Source organism: Molossus molossus, unplaced genomic scaffold (genome assembly GCF_014108415.1).
Source record: "Molossus molossus isolate mMolMol1 unplaced genomic scaffold, mMolMol1.p scaffold_m16_p_13, whole genome shotgun sequence".
Taxonomy (NCBI): domain Eukaryota; kingdom Metazoa; phylum Chordata; class Mammalia; order Chiroptera; family Molossidae; genus Molossus; species Molossus molossus.
In genome coordinates, this window is record NW_023425348.1 from 19,475,288 (window position 1) to 19,497,161 (window position 21,874).

Genomic DNA, 21,874 nt, shown 5'->3' on the forward strand with positions numbered 1-21,874 from the left:
TGAGGATTAAAAATAAATAAATAAATAAAAATAAAATAATAATACCAGAGGTGGCACTAGTATTGGCAAAGATTTGGCAAAAATTATGATTGAAGTAGGAAGAAACTTAAAACCGAATGAGCTACAGTGTCTCTCTTTTCTCAGCAATTTTTTGTAAAACTAACCTGTGCAACTTTATACAGATGTCCATTATAGCCACCTTAAGTTGTCCCATAAAATGTCTGTTTATTTATTAGCCTCTCCCCCAGTAATTGCTGCACAGAAGATCATTCGAATAAGATCATTCGAATAAGATCATTCGAATGAATGAATGCATAAATACATGAATGAATGCATACATGAAAGAATAAATAATTGCTGCTTAACCCCAAGGAGCAAAGAGGTGCTTACATGCAGGGAAACAAGGATGATTAAAAATAAGACCCCAGACTCACACTTGAGCTTTTGCCAGCCCCTGCCCCGCCTGGTACATTCTGACAGGTTTGGGAGAAGGATCCTACTTTTCCCATGATGCTGTGGTCAAGGTCTACACAGGACAGAGAGTTATCTCATACTTCTCTTATGAACTAGAGTCTTCTCAGCCAGGGTTCTCAAATCCTGGCCTGAATAAAGATTAAGGGAAACCAAAGTGCTGTGCAAATATTGTACCAGGCATCTTAGCAGGGACCCTTGTGGACCCCAGGAAAATCATCCAAAGTGAATGCCTGTGGAGCTAAATAAATGTCAGTTGCTTCAGGTGCTGAACAGGCATAGAGCACATGACATCAGCAATCCTGCCCTCTGCCCTGGAAGCAAGGTGTGTGTGTGTACAATCAAGATCACTTTACAACAAGCAGAATCAAGTAGCAAAGCCTGTTTTAAGAGGTCATGGGGTACTCTGTGATTTGTGTCCTACATAACAAGGCCTTTCTGAAATAGGATAGAAACAAATTACAGAAAACAACTGTTTACATGGGTTAGTGTGTCTCCTTCAGACATGTCCTGTTTGGTGTTATTCATAAGATTGCAACACCAAGCGAACCCAAATAATCTACTTGGAGTCATCATGTCTGATGATTGCTCAGGCTATTCACTGCTAATCAAGAGGATGTTATGAAACGTGAGTCAGACCACTTCCGGCTTTCTGGAAGAGCAAGGACTGTATATATAAAGAGGGAGCTTTCTAGCTGAGATATTGGAGTAGCAAGCAGGTGGGGGGTCAGTAGATCTCTTCAGCTGAGAAGGAAGACCTCAGACACCAGCATGCACAGCCTTCCTCTGCTGCTACTCCTCTGGGCCGTGGGGTCTAACGGCCTCCCAGCAGCCACTTCCAGAATGCAAGAGGATGATGAGAAGATGGTCCAGGTAAATGCTAAATTTCAATGCCAGAAATGGAAAAGCCTTCATTTGCATTTTTTTCACAGTAGAACAGAGTAGTAGTAGTTGGTATCGTGAAGTTTATTTGATGGAATTTTCTACAAAGAGACATTTTTGTTAGAAAGTTCACCCTCCCTGAAATGTATCGAGCCTTGCAGAGAAGCTCCTTTTCTAGCTGGCGGTGAGGGGGAATCAAAGGAGTGATGTGCAAATTGGAATTGGCTTTATAGCAACTAACGGTGGGGCAATTTCTCTGAATTTACAGTTTCCATCAATGATAAGGATACTAAGGACCATGAAATCTAAATACAATCTTTAAAAGTAGTTCTCTGTTTTACTAGAAAGTCATACTGTCAGTCTTTAGAAAAATGAGAAAGATTTCCCATCCAGTGTTACAATAATATCTTTCACCAGAAATACCTGGAAAGCTACTACAACCTGAGGACTGATGGGGAACAAATTGAAAGGAAGAGAAAGAGTGGCCCCATGGTTGAAAAACTGAAGCAAATGCAAGAGTTCTTTGGGCTGAAAGTGACTGGGAAGCCAGATGCTGAAACCCTGAATATGATGAAGCAGGCCAGATGCGGGGTGCCTGACGTGGTTCGGTATGCCCTCACTGAGGGAAACCCTCGGTGGGAGCACACACACCTGACCTATAGGTAACCAGGCTGAGTGCCAGACTGAGAGGCGAATTCCCATCAGAGCTGTAAGAAATGAGGTCCTATTTGTCTCTGTTTTACTTCATTTTTAGGATTGAAAATTACACACCAGATTTGCCGAGAGAAGATGTGAACAATGCCATTCAGAAAGCCTTTCAACTCTGGAGTGCTGTCTCACCCCTGACCTTCTCCCAGGTCTCTGAGGGCCAAGCAGACATAATGCTGTCTTTCGTCAGGAGAAGTAAGCTCTTCTTGTTGCGTGAAAGCATTCTCACCTTAACTTCACCTGGCCCCCAAACCTCTTTCACTTCGCAGCCAGAATTCCTCATTCAAGAGGAATATTGATTTTATGGGCTTAAGGAAGGAAACAATATGACATTGTATGAAAGTCTGTTGGCCCCGTAGCAAAGCTAAGGCTTGCTCTCCTGTGTTACCCTAAATAAGAAACAAGGGGAACATTTGTTGAATTCTGTTTCTTGCAGATCATCATGACAACTCTGACTTTGATGGACCCGAAGGACAACTTGCTCATGCTTTTCAACCAGGCCCATTGATTGGAGGGGATGTTCATTTTGATGAGGATGAAACATGGACCAGAGATTTCAGAAGTAAAACATCTAATCTTGCCCTTTTCAGTCTCCCCACCCCTGTGATTCATGTAATAGTTGGTTGATTTAACGGTAACAATGCATTAATGCAAGTATATATTTTTGACTACCATTTAGAAAAATCATAATACATTTAGAAAAGTGTGAAAAAAAGATTATTTCTGTTAGTAACAACATCTTATTGTCTACAAGTAGGCCACACTAAAATCTCTATTAAGAAAATTGTTGAAAATCCTAGTGGTTTACTTGAGGGCATTTCCAAAAAAACTTCTTTTTACTAGAAGACACACCACAATGTAATATTAGTTGTAAGAGTATGTAAAAATTAAGGGAGGAGAAGCTGTACATGTTTTACAAATTTCCATCCTTGAGCATGTATCAGTTTTGTAAATAGGAAAAACAATTTGTGTTCATAGAAACCTAGTGCTTCTCTGTGAAATAATATGCATCGTCTAATTATTGAAAAGACTGATGAATCTGTGCTAGACCCTCAGTCTACTGAGTTTTGCTTTTTCATTGTATCAGTATAATCATAGGCTTTAATCAAGCTATTTACTATTAATAAATGCATTCCTCTCACCTTAGGAAAAATGTGTTATATATCTTTTTAAAAGCCCAGAAGAAAATATGAGCATTAGTTCTTATAGAGTTGTAGATTACTTCTTCATTAAATATCATAAAACTGGAAACACTTCAAGTAACTGCAAATGGGTTTATCGGCCCTTTTAGATTACAACTTGTATCGTGTTGCTGCTCATGAATTGGGCCATTCCCTTGGACTGTCTCATTCTAATGATATTGGGGCTTTGATGTACCCCCACTACTTCCACAGTGGTGATGTTCTGCTCTCTCAGGATGACATCAATGGTATCCAGACCATATATGGTGAGTACAAAGAAAAATATCCCAGACAAGAGGCCATTAGAGCCATGCGCTATATCTTTTAAGAAGCTATCTTTCATTGTTTACGTCGTTTTCTCCAGCCAGGCAGCACTAACTCCAGATCTTATTTTTTCTTTAGGACCCTCCACAAACCCCACCAAGCCAAAGGGCCCACAAACCCCACAAGTGTGTGATAGTAAGCTAACATTTGATGCTATAACTATGGTTCGGGGAGATGTGATGTTCTTCAAAGACAGGTAAGATATCAATTCTTCTCGTTTGATATGTGTGATAATAACAACACTCACTACTATGAATCCATATGGACTACTACTATGCTTCAAACATTACTTATCTTACATTTGTTTACATGTGTAATTATATGATAGCATTTGCTTGCATTGGCAAAACCTAACAAACATGTAACAACTTTGTTTTTCCACATGCACTCTGACATTTGATACTCAGGAAAGAAATACCATTGAAGCGGAGAGTCAGTAAATATAATCCAATTTTACAGGTCAGTAGAGTAAGGCAGAGAAAAGGAAAGAGACCCTCTGAGGGCACAGAGTTCACTGGTGACAGAACTATAATTAATTGGTCTTCTGACTCCTACTCCAAAGCTCTTCATTTATGGCATTCTTTATGATGATGAGTATATTAGTGCTTTATTAAGAAAAATCAAGCCCGACCAGTGTGGCTCAGTGGTTGAGCACTGACCCATGCACCAAGAGGCAGCTGGTCCAATTCCCAGTCAAAGCACATGCCCAGGTTGTGGGCCAAACCCCCACTGGGAGGCATGCAGGAGGCAGCCAGTCGATGTTCTTTCTCATCGATGTTTCTATCTCTTTCTAAAAATAAAATAATGAAAGAAACTTTTTTTTAAAAAAAGAGAGAAATTAGTCTTTCTCATGGCCCATCATGCTGATACCCTTTAAGTATCACACCTTCCATGACCCCTTCCATTGTGGAAAAGATAATCCTCCCAATGCTTGTAGTGGTGACAGGTCTCTGTTGCCTCCAGAGGCCCATAGAAGGGTTGGAGCCAGTGTGGGAGAGTCCTCATGAGTTCATGAGGCCCCTCTCTTGGGTGGATGTGAGCAAACACAGTGTGCTTCCGTCCTCAGAGGAGGATCCTAGGTCTCCTATGCAGCATGTGGCCTCACAAAGACTGGGGTCCCCTCACACGTGAGGAACAGGCCTGCTCTCTAAAGGACCAGGCAAAATAATAATACAGTCTTTTTCTGAATGATGCTGTCCACAGCACATAGAAAATAAGGTTCTTAGAAAAACTTGAGTCTCCTCAGCCACTCCTTTTAGAGTGTAGCTGGTGCTGTTTTATTACATTATGATCATATCTGCCCTAGAATGCAGGGTGTTGACTGGTAATGCTTTTTCTCTTCTTCTCAGCTATTTTTGAGATTCAAGATAAGGCTGGATATAAACCATGCAGAGTGTAGCTTAATGCCAAGGAAATGCACAGTGCTTAAAGAAGGCTCTCAGATAGCAGGACACCTAGCCAAGCAAGTATTTGAAGGATTTCTCTAAGGAATAGGACCAAGTCTAGGATTTGCAGGAATACTGAGATCATTACAACGTTACCAAGGCTTGGGGACATGGAAGACTAGAAACTATAATAGCAAATGACTTGCCCAAGGTCCCACAGAGGCAGAGGCAGGACTGAGGCAGGCTTGGGCCTAGAAGTCGGATTGCTGACTGCCGATGCCATAGTCTTTCCTGTGGTCTAGAATTGAAAACACTCTGACAGTCCAAATGATAGTCTATGCTTTGCTGTTTCCCGAGTCCCTATAGACTGTAGAATTAACTTTGTAAACCACCAGCCAAACCTGAGTTTAAAATTAACCTTTGTCTCTCATCGGCTGTGCAGTCTTAGACAGCTCCCTTTGCCTCCCTGACCTAAATTTCTCATTTGTAAAATAAGAGTGATTTTCTTTTGCAGGGCTTTTGTGAGGTAGGACATGATGTAGGTGAAGGCCCTTTGTGTTGAAAGTGTACACCAATGTAGGATATTAGTAGTGTATTCCAGCCAGTGGTGTGCCGCCGCAGAATCCAAAAAGCTCACCAAAGCTGAGTTTTACATTTTGAGAATTTTGCAAGCTGGTTGTTAAACACAACCATTATTAACAGTTAAATTAGCCCTGATAGGTGTGGCTCAGTTGGTTGGCTGGGCATTGTCCCATACACCGAAAGGTTGCCGGTTTGATTCCTGGTCAGGAAACATGCCCAGGTTGCGGGTGGGACCCCTGGTGTACGGCATGCAGGAGTCAACAGAACAATGTTTCTCTCTTTCCCTCTCCCTTCCATTCTTTCTAAAAATCAAAAAAAGTAAAATTACATCAACTTACAATTATATTTAAACCAAAGGTAATAAAAATAATCAAAACTCACCCCTTTGGCCCTGGCCTGGTGACTCAGTTGGTTGGAGTGTCCTCCCATACACCAAAAAGGTTGTGGATTCGATTCCTGGTCAGGGTATATACCTAGGTTGTAGGTTTGATCCCTGGTAGGGGCATGTGTGAGAGGCAACCCATCAATGTTTCTCTCTCTCACATGATGTCTCTCTCTCTCTCTCTCTCTCTCTCTCTCTCTCTTTCTCCCTCTTCATCCTTCCATCTAAAATCAATAGACATATCCTCAGATGAGGATTAAAAAATAAAACTCAACTCTTTATAATTATTCTGCTACATTTTACTCTTTATTTACATTCTTGTGTTTGTTTATGCCTAATGTATTTGTGGGGTAAAAGTACTACACAATGGTGCGTTACTGCAAATCTCTTGAAATCTGCCATAGTGGGAGTATTTCCACCCTGGAAATAAGCAAATGCTGCAAACCAGGACTTGTCTGGACTCTCACTTTGGAGAGCCAGATGTTAAACATTTACCAGCACATCACTAGTGCCAACACTAAGAAGGAGCTGGATGTCAGCCAGAATTTGCTATAGATTAGATCAAAACTTGTTTTCTTTTTTTCAAACCAGGTTCTACATGCGTGTAAATTCTCATTACCCAGAACCTGAGCTCAATTTCATTGCTATTTTCTGGCCAAATCTGCCAAGTAGCCTTCAAGCCGCTTATGATATTGTTGATAAAGATGAAGTCCGGTTTTTCAAAGGTAATGCTTCCAATAGTTTTGTGAATTAAGTTTTCACTAGCTGGGATATAAGAAAGTACTAGCTCCTTTAACTCCATGAAATTTTAAAAATCTAAATCTCACCAAATCAATGGAAGTCCATTGATTTGTGCATTTCCAAGTCATTAAAAAAAAAAAAATACGACTGAAGATATAAACTTTCCAGCCTGTTTATGAATCTAGACTTATAAAATTGTTTTCTGTGAATACTGTTTATATATTTTAAACCCTCTACATTCCAGGGGGTACTGATAAATGAAACATAGAGTTGGACCAATACTGTGGAGAAGATGTAACAGAAACATTTGAGTTGTGTGATATCCTAGAGTTATTTTAATATAAATGATTCTCCTCCGAGGGAGAGACACCCTGCTGGGCAACCAGCTAGGGATGCTGAAGTCTTGCTATCAAAGGATGATCCTCAGACCAACAACACTGACATCACCTGTAAAGTTTGTTAGAAATAGTCTCACTCAGCATAATGCACTCAAGGTCTATTCATGCTGTCAGATCTCACTCCAGACCTTCTTGAATTTTAACAAACTTCCTCGGCAATTTGTATGTACATTAAAGTATGAGAAGTCCTGAATTACCATGAATTGACTATCCTGGAGGTGGCATCATGAACTCTTTAGTCATTTGAATATCTGGCTTTGGATAGAACTCCCAACCCCATAAACTAGTCATTCTCAAAGATATTGCATATTAGAATCATCTAGAAAACTTTTTAAAAATATACTAATTTAATTTGTCTGTGGTAGGGTACCAACATTGGTATTTTTAATAATCTCCCTAGATAATTCTAATGTGTAGACAAGACACTGCTCTAACTTGTTAGACCACCTTAGCTGGAAATCTGCTCACTGTCTACTGGTGACTTGAGTAAGTGTTTTCATCAAGTGTTTCTTGATTGGCAGGTGATAAGTACTGGGCTGTTCAGGGGCAGGAAATGCTTCCCGGATACCCAAAGGACATCTACAGGTCCTTTGGCTTCCCTAGAAGTGTGAAGAGAATTGATGCTGCTGTTTTTGAGGAAGATACTGGGAAAACATACTTCTTTGTTGCTAACAAGTACTGGAGGTAAATACTGAGTGCAGAAAAAAGTAGGGCACCAGATTTCTCTACATAGAAAGAACGTTCTAAATGGAACCATTTAAAAATGATTCTCATATTGCCTTGGCTAGCTGCCTTTTCTATGAATGGCTATAGCCAGTCCAGCATCTAAGTCAAGAGACTTAGATCATAATCATCATGCAATGCCTGTCCAGGAATCCAAGGAGTATTTGGGGCTGAATTTGAAAAAGAAGACATAAAAAAAATTTTAAAAAAAGGCATTCATCTTTAGAGAGCTACTTCAGCCAACAAGAACTTATCTTTAGTCACATTATACCTTAACAGGACATTGTGTGGCACCAGGTGGGAAATTAGATTTAGATGCTGGAGTTCAAAAGGACCTTATAAATCTTATAGTCTACCCAACATCCTGCCTCATCTCATCCCACCCCACACCCATTGTGCACATGATCTATGGAATTAAAAGTTCTTATTACATTCCTGTTGGTGGATGCCCTGTCATGATTTTGAGAAGGCTACATGTTTAACAAATGGTTATGACACTTTTAATTATTTCTGGACCAGGTATGATGAAGACAAGCAATCCATGGATGCAGGTTATCCCAAATTAATAGCAGCTAACTTTCCTGGAATTGGCAGCAAAGTTGATGCTGTTTTCCAGAAAGATGGTAAGTGAATAAAGATGTATTTACTCTATTTTGTTGCCACAGAATAGCCTCAGATGTATTATTTAGAACAGCAAATGCCAAAAAATATTTGTTCTCACACATGACTTGGGTTTTTCAAGAATTCAAGTTAAACCTAGAAAGTACCTGTATCATGTATTAAGTCTCTTTTGTTTTGTTTCTAGGATTTTTCTACTTCTTCCATGGAACAAGGCAGTACAAATTTGATCCTAAAACAAAGAGAGTTTTGACTCTTGAGAAATCTAATAGCTGGTTCAACTGTGGACAAAATTAACCAACCATTAATTTTGAAGAGAAATGTTGAATGTCAATGTTGAACAGAAAAATACATTTCAAGAGCCAAAAAAAAAATTTCCTGAAGAGCCATATTTTAAAAAAATATAAGGCTATTAAGTATAATTTCATTTATACCTTATTCTGCATGCTTTAGAATGCTATGTTTTATGTAGTGTTATAATTTAGTTTCACAAATAAGTGCTAAGGAAGATTATGTTCATGGCTTATTGATATATGTGGTCCAGTTTTGCAAAAAGAGAAGCTCTTTTTCAAGATATAAGACTCTGACATCACACCTGGGGAGCAGCCCCACTGATGAACATCACCTCCCAAGAAAGAAAGAGACAAAGATATGAGTCTTCACCAGAGAAAATGTAGTTCAAGAACATATGCACAGCCACTAGCTAGTATTACCCTGAAATTCAAGGGACAACTTTTGTTACAGAAAATAAAATGCTTTATGTTTGGAATAAAATCATCCTTGTCTCCACTGTTTTATAAATGTTATATTATATTTAAGTTGTAATACTTTTATTACCTGACTATAAAGCCACACTTACAGAGCTTATTTTCAAATTTGAAATGGGAAGCAAACAACTATGCAAAATATTCATGTGTGAAATTTGGAAATTCAAAAAGTTCAAATATTATTTATTCTCATGGAATTTATATCATATAGAAAGAAAATCTAATTCCAATGTCCTATATATAGATTCCAAAATTAATTTTAGATAAAAGCAGTAACAGCACAGTAGAGTTTTCTAAGGATTTTCTCCCTTCTAAACCACAGAACTTATATGCATGTATGCATGAACAATGGACATGGACAACAAAGCTGGGAACAGGGCGGGGAGGGAGGGAGAGGGGGGAATAAGTGGGGGGAAAAGGAGAAACATCGGTAACAAAAATAAATTAATTAAAATTTAAAAACAAAGAATTTTCTCTCTTCTTCTGGGCACATGGGGGTTATGTTTTCCACCGTTCAACTTCCTGTAGTTGTGAGGGGAGGGGTGGGTAGTGGAATCTGACTAGTCCTGGCCAGTGGACTGTGCCCAGAAGTGACCAATATCACTTCCAGATGGAAACATTTGATTGCTTGTGCAAATTTCTGCAGTGGTCTCCCCACTCAGTGAGTTTCCACAAGATGGAAGAAGCCTGAATTGCTGGGACACTACTCCAAAAATTATCCCAAACTTCAACAGACTTTGCTTAAGAGTTCATCTTTTATTGTGCTAAGCTACTAAGTGTCAATGTGAAATATGTCCAAACCTGTAAGAATGTTTATGAATTTATTTGACTCTCTGGAAAAAAATGGCGGGAGGGCAGGACCAGAGCGAGGGTGAGTGTGTGAGAGTGTGAGCAAGTGTGAGAGAGAGTGTGAGTGGACATGAGTGTGGATGTGCAACCTCGAGCAGTGCAGAAACATGGAGCAGAGGGTTCCTGTGCTGTGGACAGGAACAGCCGCCTACCATGGTAAATGGCTTGTCAGGGCCCTTCTCCCTGCGAGGGCAGAGGCCCCACCATCTTGGAAGATCCCTGGTCTTCTCTGGGAGGAGGCAGTGGGGAGCGGCTAGGGCTGAGTGACCTGAGTCCACCAGTGTGCCTTGGACCATCAGACCAGTGGACCCTGCTGTGTCAACACTCATCCGCACACAGTAATGGCACTGTCAAGGTGCCTGCTGCAGAAGCCTCAACTGGCCGGGAGCCAGCAGCCTGATAAGAGTGGAGCACCACCCCAAGCAGCAGTAACTCCAGCTTGGAAGTCCAGTACCTCCCTCCACCGCAGCAGTGGGTGGCAGGAGTGGAGCCCCACCCCCAGCAGGGGTAGAGACCCACCCCCAACAGTAGCTGAGACTTGGCAGCCAAGACACACCCCCAGCAGTAGAGGCTCCAGAGCAGACATTCATCTCCAGGCAGCAGCAGTGCAGATCAGCAGCTGAGACCCATCCCTAGCAGCATCAGCAGAGGCTGATCAGGAGCAGTGCCCCAGCCCAAGCAACAGCAAGGCTCAGGCAGCCAAGATCCACCCATAAAAACTGCAGCAGCAGATATGGAGTGGAGCCCCTCCCCCAGCAGCAGCTAAGTCCTGGGAGCTGAACATTCTCAGCCCCCAGCAGCAGCATCAGTGACTAATCAGGAACTGACCCCCACCAGGCAGCAATATACCCCAGAAGTGTACCAGCTGGACCCAGCACCCCAGCAAGGCACCAGCGGGACCCACACACCCCAACAGAACCTGTCACAAGAAACCAATACCAGCCACCAGTTGTCAATCCCCCAGGACCCACAGCAGGCAAGAGGTGCCAAGCACCTAAACAGTCTGGGAAGCACAGCAGTCTTATTTAATACACACTGACTTGTCTACATATCCCAGCATCCCTCACCAGGCCTACAACTACCAGACTGCTAAAATGGTGAGACAAAGAAACAACACCCAAATGAAAGAAAAAGAGGAATCACCAGAAAAAGAACTATATGAAACAGGAGCAAGCAACTTGCCAGATAAAGAATTCAAAGCAATGATTTTAAGGATGCTCAAACAATTTAGTGAGAACTACTAGCAGCTTAATGATAATTATAAAGAGCTCAATGGGAACTACATCAGCCTAAAAAAATAAGAAGTAGAAGCTATGAATAAAAATCAAGTCGAAATAAAGACATAGCTGATATGAAAAATACCTTAGAAGGCCTCAATAGTAGATTAGAAAAAGCTGAAGACCAAATCAGTGAGTTAAAAGACAAGGTAGAAAAAAAACACCCAAATAAAGCAACAACTGGGGAAAAAAATTAAAAGCAGGAGTAGAGTTTAAGGGAGCTGTGGGACGATATGAAACATAACATTCGCATCATAGGGGTACCAGAAGGAGAAGACTTGGAGAACGGAATAGAGAACCTGTTTAAAGAAATAATGACAACAAAACTTCCCTAATATGATAAAGGAAAATGTCACACAAGTCCAAGAAACACAGAGAGTCCCAAGCAAGATGAACCCAAAAGACCCAGAGCTAGACACATCATAATTAAAATGGTAAACATTAAAGACAGAGAAACAATCTTAAAGAAAGCAAGAGAGAGAGTCTTCACCTCCCTTCCCCCACCAAAGCCTCAGAAAATATTTTTGGAGAGGAAAAATGGCGGCGGAGTGAACGGAAGCTACACAGACCGTCTCCCAGAACCAAACTGGAATTACAACTATAACACAGACAAATCGACGGGAAAAACCAACAGAAAAGCAGCTTGTGAGGACCATATAACGAGGGACACTGACTCCATCCCGGTAGGCTTGCGAAGGCGCGAGATGGGGGCTGGGAGCCCACGGTCTGCAGCTCAGCAGCGGCCTTAGCTGGGAGCAGCACCCTTGAGTTACACTCCCAGGCGGCTCCACAGCGCAGAGCCGGGACAGAGGCTGAAACAGCCACAGCCACTCACCTTGGGCCCCGGCAGAGGGAGGCTTAGTGCAGCCACTCAGGACGGTGGCCACATTGCTCCTTCCCAGGGCTCTGAGAGAGGCAGCAGCCCCTCCCTCGGAGATCCAACCCCACCCTGTGGGCCATTGAAGTGCTAATTGAGGCTCACTAACAACCAGCATCTGCCCCACCCTCGGGAAATCCCCTTGTGCTAAGCACCTGAGGGAGCTTTTCAATCAACTGAAAACCCAAAACTCATCAAGTAACCTAGACTGCTAGCCTCCAGGCAAAAGCTAGAGGATAACAGTACCTTTCCTGGGCTGGCAACTTTAACCAGGAAAGTAAGACTTGACAGTGGTGTTCAATGTGGGTCCTCCCTCCCTCATCTAAACACAGGAGAGGGAGCCAGAACTTCCATTTGACCCAGTGATCCCACTGCTGGGAATATACCCTAAGAAGACTGAAACACCAATCAGGAAGAATATATGTACCCCCATGTTCATAACAGCACTATTTACAATAGCTAAGATCTGGAAACAGCCCAAGTGTCCACCAGTAGACAAATGGATAAAAAAGCTGTGGTACATATACACAATGGAGTACTATGCAGCGGTAAGAAAGAAAGATCTCTTATCCTTTGAGACGACATGGAGGGACCTGGAAAGTATTATCCTAAGTGAAAGAAGCCAAGCAGAAAAAGACAAATACCACATGATCTCACTTATATACGGAATATAATGAACATAACAGTCTGAGGAATACAGTAGACCCAGAAACATGGAAGTAGGGCACAGACTGACATCCCTCAGAAGAGGGGGTAGGGGGTGGGGGGGGTGGGAAGAGATAAACCACAGAACTTATATGCATGTATGCATGACCAATGGACATGGACAACTAAGCCGGGGACATGCGGTGGTGGGGTGGGGAGGGAGGTGCCAATGGGGTAAAAAGGTAAAATATCTGTAACAAATAAATAAATAAATAATTCATAAAAAAAAAAAAAAACAAGAGAGAAACAGAAAGTTACCTATAAGGGAGCTCCCATTAGACTGTCAGCTAATTTCTCAATAGAAACACTGCAGGCCAGGAGGGAGTGGCATGAAGTATACAAAGTAATGAAAGGCAAAGGTCTGAATCTAAGACTACTCTATCCAGCAAGGCTATCACTGAAAATTGAAGGTATAATAAAAAACTTCACAGACAAAAAAAAAGTAAAGAAATTTACCACCACCAAACCAGCTCTGCAAGAAAGGCTAAAGGGACTGTAGTAAGAAGAAGAAATAGAAAGGAACACAGGCATAAAATAAACACGGCTACTAATAAATATCTATCAATAATAACCTTAAATGTAAATGAGGTATGGAAACGGGAGGAGGGTGTCAATCTGTAACAAAAATAAAGTAATTAAAATTTTACAAAAAGTAAAAAAAAAAAAAATAGTTTATTTGAGCCAAACTGACGGAAGTTGCCGGGAAGCAAAATCTCAACAAATCAAAAATGTTCCACAGAATGGCAGTTTTGCACATTATTTTATACATTAAAATAGAAACAGACGACCTAAATGGGTTACATGAAATCCATTGCTGATAGATTAGGGAGGTGTGAGAAAGAAAAGCAGGGAAATCTCTAGGATTGGATAAAAAGTAAAATGAATACATATATATTTCTTTTTTTAAATTAATTTCTTTTCATTACAAATGTTTCTCCCCCCCACTAATACCCTCCTCCCCCTCCTTCCCTACCCTGTCCTCAGCTTTGTTGTCCATGTCCATTGTTCATGCACACATGCATGTAAGTTCTGTGGTTTATCTCTCCCCCACCACTCCCTCTTCTGGGGATAGTCTGTACCCCAGTTCCACGTCTCTGGGACTACCCCATTCCTCAGACTGTTATGTTCATTATATTCCACAAATGAGATCATATGATACTTGTCTTTCTCTGTTTGGCTTGGTTCACTTAAGATAATACTTTCCAGATCCCTCCATGTCGTCTCAAAGGATAAAAGATCTTTCTTTCTTACAGCTGCGTAGTACTCCATTGTGTGTATGTACCAAGCTTTCTTATCCATTTGTCTACTGATGGACATTTGGGCTGTTTCCAGATCTTAATTATTGTAAATAATGCTGCTATGAACATGGGGGTACATATATTCTTTCTGATTGGTGTTTCATGCTTCTTTTTTTGTGTGTGTGTGTCCTCACCCGAGGATATTTTTCCATTTTTTGTACAGATAGAGTGGGAGGGAGGGAGAGGAAGGGAGAGAGAGAGAGAAACATCGACGTGAAGGGACACATCGAGTGGCTGCCACCCGCATGACCAACCAGGGCCGGGGACAAACTGCAACCGAAGTACGTGCCCTTAGTGGGAACCGAACCCGGGTCTCTGCGGACCGCAGGCCGATGCTCTAACCGCTGAGCCAAACCGGCCAGGGCTGATTGGTGTTTCATGCTTCTTAGTGTATATTCCTAGAAGTGGGATCACTGAGTCAAATGACAGTTCAATTTTTAATTTTTTGAGGTAACACCATAGTGTTTTCCATAGTGGCTGCACCAGTCTGCATTCCCACCAGCAGTGTACTAGAGTCCCCTTTTCTCCACACCCTCGCCAAGACTTGTTGTTTGATGATTTGTTGATAGCTGCCATTCTGACAGGTGCGAGGTGAGACCTCATTGTTGTTTTAATTTGCATCTCTCTGATGATTAGTGAAGTTGAGCATTTCTTCATATGTCTTTTGGCCATTTGTATGTCCTGTTTGGAGAGGTGTCTATTTAGCTCCTCTGCCCATTTTTTAATTGGGTTCTTTGTCTTCCTTTTGTTGAGTTGTATGAGCACTCTATATATATTGGAAATTAACCCCTTATCTGATATATCATTGGCAATTATGCTCTCCCATACAGTGGTTGCATTTCCATTTTGATGATTGTATCTTTTGCTGTTCTGAAGCTTTTTAGTTTGATGTAGTTCCATGTGTTCATTTTCTCCTTTGTTTCTGTTGCCTTAGGTGATGTATCAGTGAAAATTCTGTTGCATATGATGTCTGAAATTTTGTTTCCTACATTTTCTTCTAGGATGTTTATGGATTCACAAGTCACATTCAATTCTTTTATCCATTATGAGTTTATTCTTGTGTATGGTGTAAGTTGAGGGTCTAGTTTCATTTTTTTTTTTTTTTTGCAGGTAGCTGTCTTTACTCCACTGTATGCTCTTGCCACCTTTGTCAAATATTAATTGAGCATAATGTCTTCGGTCCATTTCTGGGTTCTCTGTTCTGTTTCACTGGTCTGTATGCCTGTTCTTGTGCCAGTGCCAGTACCAGGCTGTTTTGATTACAGTGGCTTTGTAGTATAACCTGATATCTGGTATTGTGATACCACCTACTTTGTCCTTCTTTTTCAAGATTGGTGTGGTTATTTGGGGTTTTTTGGTTCCATGTGAACTTTTGAAGTCTTTGTTCTAGTTCTAGGTCTGTGAATATGTCATTGGTATTTTGATGGGGATTGCATTGAATCTATAGATTGCTTTGGGTAGTATGGGAATTTTAATTATGTTAATTCTTCCAATCCATGAACAAGGTATGTGCTTCCACTTTTTTATATCTTCCTCTATTTCTTTTTTCAATGTGTGGAGTTTTCTGCAAATAGGTCCTTTACTTTTTTGGTTAAGTTTATTCCTACGTACCTTCATTTTTTTGCCATGATGGTAAATGGGATTGTTTTCTTAGTTTCTCTTTCTGTGACTTCATCATTGGTGTATAAGAATGCCATTAATTTCTCGACGTTAATTTTGAATCCTGCTACTTTGCCAGATTTATTTATTAAGTCTAGTAGATTTTTGATGGAGTTTAGGTTTTCCATGCATAATATCATGTCATCTGCAAATAATGACAGTTTCACTTCCTCCTTTCCAATTGGATTATTTTATTTTTTCTTCCTGTGTGATTGCTGTGGCTAAGACTTCCAGTATGATGTTAAATAAGAGTGGCAAAAGTGGGCATCCCTGCCTTGTTCCTGTTCTTAAGAGCAATGCTTTTAGTTTTTGCCCGTTGAGTATGAAGTTGGCTGTAGGTCTTTCATATATGGCCTTTTTATGTCGAGATATGATTCCTCTATTCCCACATTGCTGAGAGTTTTTATCAGAAATTGGTGCAGGATTTTTTCAAATGCTTTTTCAGTATCTATTGATATCATCATGTGGTTTTTATTCTTCATTTTGTTTATGTGGTGTATCACGTTTACTGACTTGTGAATATTGTACCAGCCTTGCATCCGTAGCATGAATCTCACTAGTCATGTTGAATAATTTTTTTGATGTATTGCTGTATTCGATTTGCTAGTGTTTTGTTCAGGATTTTGGCATCTATGTTCATCAGGGATATTGGCCTGTAGTTTTCTTTCTTTGTAGTGTGTTTTTCTGGTTTTGAAATTAGAATTATGCTGGCCTCATAAAACAAGTTTGGAAGTCTTCCTTCTTCTTGAATTTTTTGAAATAGTTTGAGGAGAACGGGTGTTAGTTTTTGTTTTTTTTTTTAATGTTTGGTACTCCCCATGAAGCCATCCGGGCCTGGAATTTTGTTTGCTGGGGAGTCTTGATTACCTCTTCAATTTCCTTAGTTGTTATTGGTCTGTTCAAATTTTCTATCTCTTCCTGGTCCAGTTTTGGGAGACTATGTGTTTCTAGAAATTTGTCCATTTCACTTAGACTGTTGAATTTGTTGCCATATAACTATTCATAGTGTTTGTTAACGATCCTTTGTATTTCTGTGGTGTTACTTCTCCTCTTTCATTTCTGATTTTGTGTATTTGGGTTCTCTCTCTCTCTCTCTCTCTCTCTCTCTCTCTCTCTCTCTCTCTTTTTGGCCTCTATATCATTTATTTGTGTTCTGATCTTTACTATTTCCTTCCTTCTACTTGCACTGGGGTTTTATTTTTGTTTGTTTTCTACTTCTTTAAGTTGTGTGGTTAGATAGTCTATTAGAAATTTTTCTTGTTTCTTTAGGTAGGCCTGTAGTGCTATGAACTTTCTTCTCAGAACTGCTTTCACTGCATCCCATAGATTTTGTGCTGTTGTGTGTTTATTTTCATTGACTTCCAGGAAGTTTTTAATATCTTCCTTGATGTCCTCGATAGCCCATTCTTTATTTAATAACATGCTACTTAGCCTCTATGTGTTCAAATGTCATTGAGTGTTCTTGTTGCATTTGATTTCTGATTTCATGTCATTGTGATCTGAGAAAAAGCTTGACATAATTTCAATCTTCTTGAACTTGTAGAGACTTAGTTTGTGTCCTAACATGTGGTCTATCTTTGAGAATGTCCCACGTGCACTTGAGAAGAATGTGAATTCTGTAATTGTGGTGTAATTCTCTGTAGATATCTATTAAATCCATTGGGTCTAGTGCTTCATTTAGAGTCTCTGTTTCCTTGCTAATTTTTTTACTGGAGGATCTATCCAGTGATGTTAGCTGGGTGTTGAAGTCCCCTGCTATGACTGAATTGATGGTGATTTCTCCTTTGAAGTCCTCCAGAAGATTTTTAATATATTTTGGTGCTCCTATATTGGGTGCATATGTGTTTACCAAGGTTACATCTTCCAGTTGGATAGATCTTTTTAATATTATGTAGTGGCTTTCTTTGTCTCTAGTTATGGCCTTCATTTTGAAATCTATTTCATTCAATATGAGTATTGCTACCCCAGCTTTTTTTTCTTTCCGTTTGCTTGGAAGATTTTTTCCATCCCTTCACTTTCAAGCATGTAAGTGTTTTGTTGTGAGGTGGGTCTCTTGTAAACAACATATAGATGAGTCATGATTTCTTATCCAATCAGCTACTCTGTCTTTTTATCGGAGCATTCAGTCCATTTATATTTAAGGTGATTACTGATAGGTACTTATTTAGTGTCCTTTTTTTTTAATGTGGTTATATTTTTTCTTCCTATTTCTTCTACTAATTACAGCAATCCTTTTTAGCATTTCTTTCAGTGCTGGTTTGGTACTAATGTATTCCTTTAGCCTTTTTTTGTCTGGGAAGCTCTTTATTTGACCTTCTGTTTTGAATGATAGTTTTGCTGGAGAGAGTAGTCTTGGATTCACATTCTTGTTTTTCATGACATTGATTACTTCATGCCATTCCCTTCTGGCCTGAAGTGCTTCTGTTGAAAAATCAGCTGATAGCCTTATGGGGTTTCCGTTGTAGGTATCCTGTTGCTTATCTCTTGCTACCTTTAGGATTCTCTCTTTGTTTTTAAATTTTGGCATTGTAATTACTATGTGTCTTGGTGTGGGCCTGTTTGGGTTCTTCTTACTTGGGACTCTCTGTGCTTCTTGAACTTGAATGTCTTCTTCCTTCACCAAATTGGGGAAGTTTTCTGTCACTATTTCTTCAAATATATTCTCTAACCCTTGCTCATTTTCTTCTTCTTTGGGGACTTCTATGATGCAAATATTATTATGTTTCCAGTTGTCCCACCGTTCTCTTAAGCTGTCTTTCTGTTTTTTAATTTTTTTTTAAATGACAGAGTGGCAAGGGAGAATAACTGTTGTGTGGAGGAAAACACCCACTAAAGTTCAGTCACAGGCTGGGTTAGTATCAGAGCAACAATCTGTAAGAAACTAAAATGACACAAGTTACCCAATCTTAAGCCAAAGACTATTGACAGACTTGAGCTTCCATGTTAGTACAAGCCAGTAGTAATGGTGAATCGGGGAGGATTCCTAGAAAAGGTACAGTGGCTATTCCAGTGATTTGTACCCTTGTCACTTTTGGTCCAGGCAGTTAGGGGAAGTATGCCTGCACCTGCTGGGAGGGATCAATTGATTCCAGCTTTCGGGAGATAGAGGGATGCTGAGGTTGCGAACAGGCTGAAATTTGTCAGAAAATAGGCCCAGGATGTGGTAATGAGACAGAAAATAACGTAAATAAATACAACCCAAGGGAGCTTGGAAGCATATTTCTCCAGAGAAAGCCTTGAGATTCTATGCAGAGATCCCAGCTAAGCCATGGTCAGGTGCTCGTCTTGCAGAAACTGAAATAAGTGTGTGTTGTTTTATTCCAATAAGTTTGTGGTCATTTTAAATCTATAATGCATGTCTCATTCAGTGAATTATGTGGAGTCACAGACATACAACATTTAAGTAGATAATTCAGGTCAAAATCCAGTTCTGCTAAAGAAAGTCAGAAGGCAGAAATATCTCGTCCCCTTTTTTTTTTTTTTGGAGCTTATAATCTGGCCATGATACCCTTGTCACAGAGAGACATATGACTCTTTCTGGGTGAGCTCTGAGGCACATTTTTAAGTAGACAAAGATATGAATTATGGAGAGGGATAAAATATCAGGGAACTTCACTGCCAAAAGCACTTTCTGGGTAGAGAAGGCATTCAGACCACTGAATGGTCTAAAAATTAATTGTTCATCTGAGTGAATTCTAACAGTTAAATCTTCAAAAGCCCTCATTAACACCAGAACTAATTTGATAGAGACAGCAGGACCTGGCAACTGAAATAGAAAAAAAATGAAAAAAGTTGGATGAGGAGATGAGAAAAAATTTTTTAATCCCTTCTTCAAAGTAATTTTATTATTTGTTACCATGCAAATCTTCTTACTATAAACCCTCTTTAGTTCAATGCAACTAAAAAAATAAACAGAAAATCAAACAAATCATAAAAGTGCTCCCCAAAACTTCTCTTTCTTGCTTTCCTGCTATCTCTTTGTACTTCAGGACTTAGCTCAGTAGCTTCTTGTCTGGGACACCCCTCCCCTCCGCCGTCCTTCCTCAAGTGTTGTATGTCACACCAACGTGTTACCAAAATATGTTAAATTTGTCTCATCAGGCTGCAACTTTCTTGAATTACTTATCACTAATTTACTTAAGGGCACAGTGATTGGTGTGAAGTAGGTGCTCAGTGAGTGATTGTTGAATGAATGAATAAATGAGTCCCTGAGCCCAGGAGGGAAGGAACATTTGACCTGAGACTAAAGAATGAGTGGCAGTTGTAAGATCACCGATTAGGAAGGGAGGGAGTTCCAAGTGCAGGGAACCACATAAGCAATGGCATGGAGGTGTTAGATGGCTTGCCATGTTGGGGATTCCCAAGATATTTGGTATGAGTCAAGAAAAGTAGGCATTTTGATATATATTTTGAAAGAAAATCAAGGAGCATTCAACTTGTCAATTTGTCATAAAGAACGTAAAATAAATATATTTATTCACTATATGAAACAATAGAGTTAAATGCTTTGATGAAGTTCATGTCTAATATTTATGTATTCTATAATTCATTTACCACATTCATTCATTTCTTCACTCATTAATCATTCAATTACAGCGTTCAATTAATTTTGAAGCACACAGGATATAAATGAAAAAAATAAATGTCTTTAGTCAGCTAAGAAACACTCTGAACAACCCTCTGCTGCATGCATACTACATTTCTCCAAAAATTCAGTAGAGCCCGGCCACTGTGGCTCAGTGGTTGAGTGTCAACCCATGCACCAAGAGGTCGCAGGTTTGATTCCTAGTCAGGACACATGCCCAGATTGTGGGTTAAATCCCTAGTGTGGGGCATGCAGGAGGAGGCCAATCAATGTTCTCTCTCATCGATGTTTCTATAGCTCTCCCCCCCCATCTCTAAAATCAATAAAGAAAAAAAAAAAAAACTCAATAGACAAACATTATTTCAGTAAGTGGGATGGGGAAAATATGGCCTAGTCTCCCAAAGATTTAATCAAGGGCGATTGCTGGTTATTTATTGCCACATAACAACAACAAAAACACTCTAAAACTCAGTGGCTTAAAATGACAATCCCTCATGGCTCTGTGGTTGACTATTTACAGCTGTGCAGTCCTTGCTCAGGCTCTTATGTGGTTGTAGTCACATGGTTACTGGGCCTGGAATCATTACAGTCTTCTTCACTCATACGTCTGGAACCTGGCTGGAATGGTGGAAATATCCTGGTGCCTCCACAAAGCCTTTTCATCCGCTTCCATACAGCATGTGGCCTCAGCAAGGCTAGCTTTGGTATGTGGCAGCTCAGGGCTCCAAAAGCAAATGTAAGACATAAAGTAAAGACTGCCAGTCTTTTAAGGCACTTTGTCATTTTTGCCTTAATCTAATGATCAAAGCAGTCCCAAAATCCACCCAATTCAAAAGGGTAAGACATAGACCTAATCTCTCAAAGGCCGGGGGGTAGAGGATAAGGGTGGGGGAAATGTCAAGAATTTGGGGTCATTTTAAAAAATCTGTTACAGAGATACTTAAGAATTTGTACAAACATGATCCCTGCAAGGTCAGTAGGAAACACAACTCTTTGGGAAGAGTGTTCCCTGGAACATGGACATGGCAGTGATAGATAAGTTGATATCCAGAAGCTGATTTGTAAATTATTAAAGCAATAAAGCTTTCCCAAAACATTAATAGGGTGGTACTGCATTGTCATTAGCTAAACCAAAAGTGTGGTTAGGTAAGATGCATTTGTCTCTCTTAGAAACATGGCATTGTAACAATTATTCTGAGAATCACACATATCTCATGGTGACAGTGATGCAGAAATATGTGATCACCTGGTATGCAGGTGTTAGCAGTCAGATGTCAGGCAGTCAGGATGATGGATGCAAGGTGGTCCTGAAGATGAGTACCTGGAGCTTGGTCAGTCCCAGTAGTCTGGATGATGCGTGTCAGGTGGCCTGAATACACAAGTCATTCAGAGGATAATTAGAGGGTTACCTTGAAGTCCATATGTATATCCAGACATTGACACATGACCGGAAAGTTCAAAA

General features: G+C 40.2%; 1 protein-coding gene across 1 annotated transcript; it reads left to right on the plus strand.

Moving 5' to 3' along the window:
• Positions 1-1,184: 1,184 nt before the first annotated feature.
• Positions 1,185-9,165, plus strand: MMP1 (matrix metallopeptidase 1). The gene is made up of 10 exons (XM_036258577.1): positions 1,185-1,344; positions 1,771-2,015; positions 2,108-2,256; positions 2,498-2,623; positions 3,353-3,508; positions 3,645-3,762; positions 6,507-6,640; positions 7,576-7,738; positions 8,297-8,400; positions 8,583-9,165. Exons 1-10 carry the CDS (start codon positions 1,243-1,245, stop codon positions 8,690-8,692), a joined length of 1,407 nt encoding a protein of 468 aa, XP_036114470.1. The 5' UTR covers positions 1,185-1,242; the 3' UTR covers positions 8,693-9,165.
• Positions 9,166-21,874: the final 12,709 nt, after the last annotated feature.

Bases quoted from the DNA above. Each gene is read 5' to 3' on its own strand.
- MMP1 (XM_036258577.1), top strand. From the start codon at position 1,243: ATGCACAGCCTTCCTCTGCTGCTACTCCTCTGGGCCGTGGGGTCTAAC. The intron at 3,509-3,644 runs GTGAGTACAAAG...TTTTTTCTTTAG, and splicing joins TGGTATCCAGACCATATATG to GACCCTCCACAAACCCCACC. The intron at 6,641-7,575 runs GTAATGCTTCCA...CTTGATTGGCAG, and splicing joins TGAAGTCCGGTTTTTCAAAG to GTGATAAGTACTGGGCTGTT.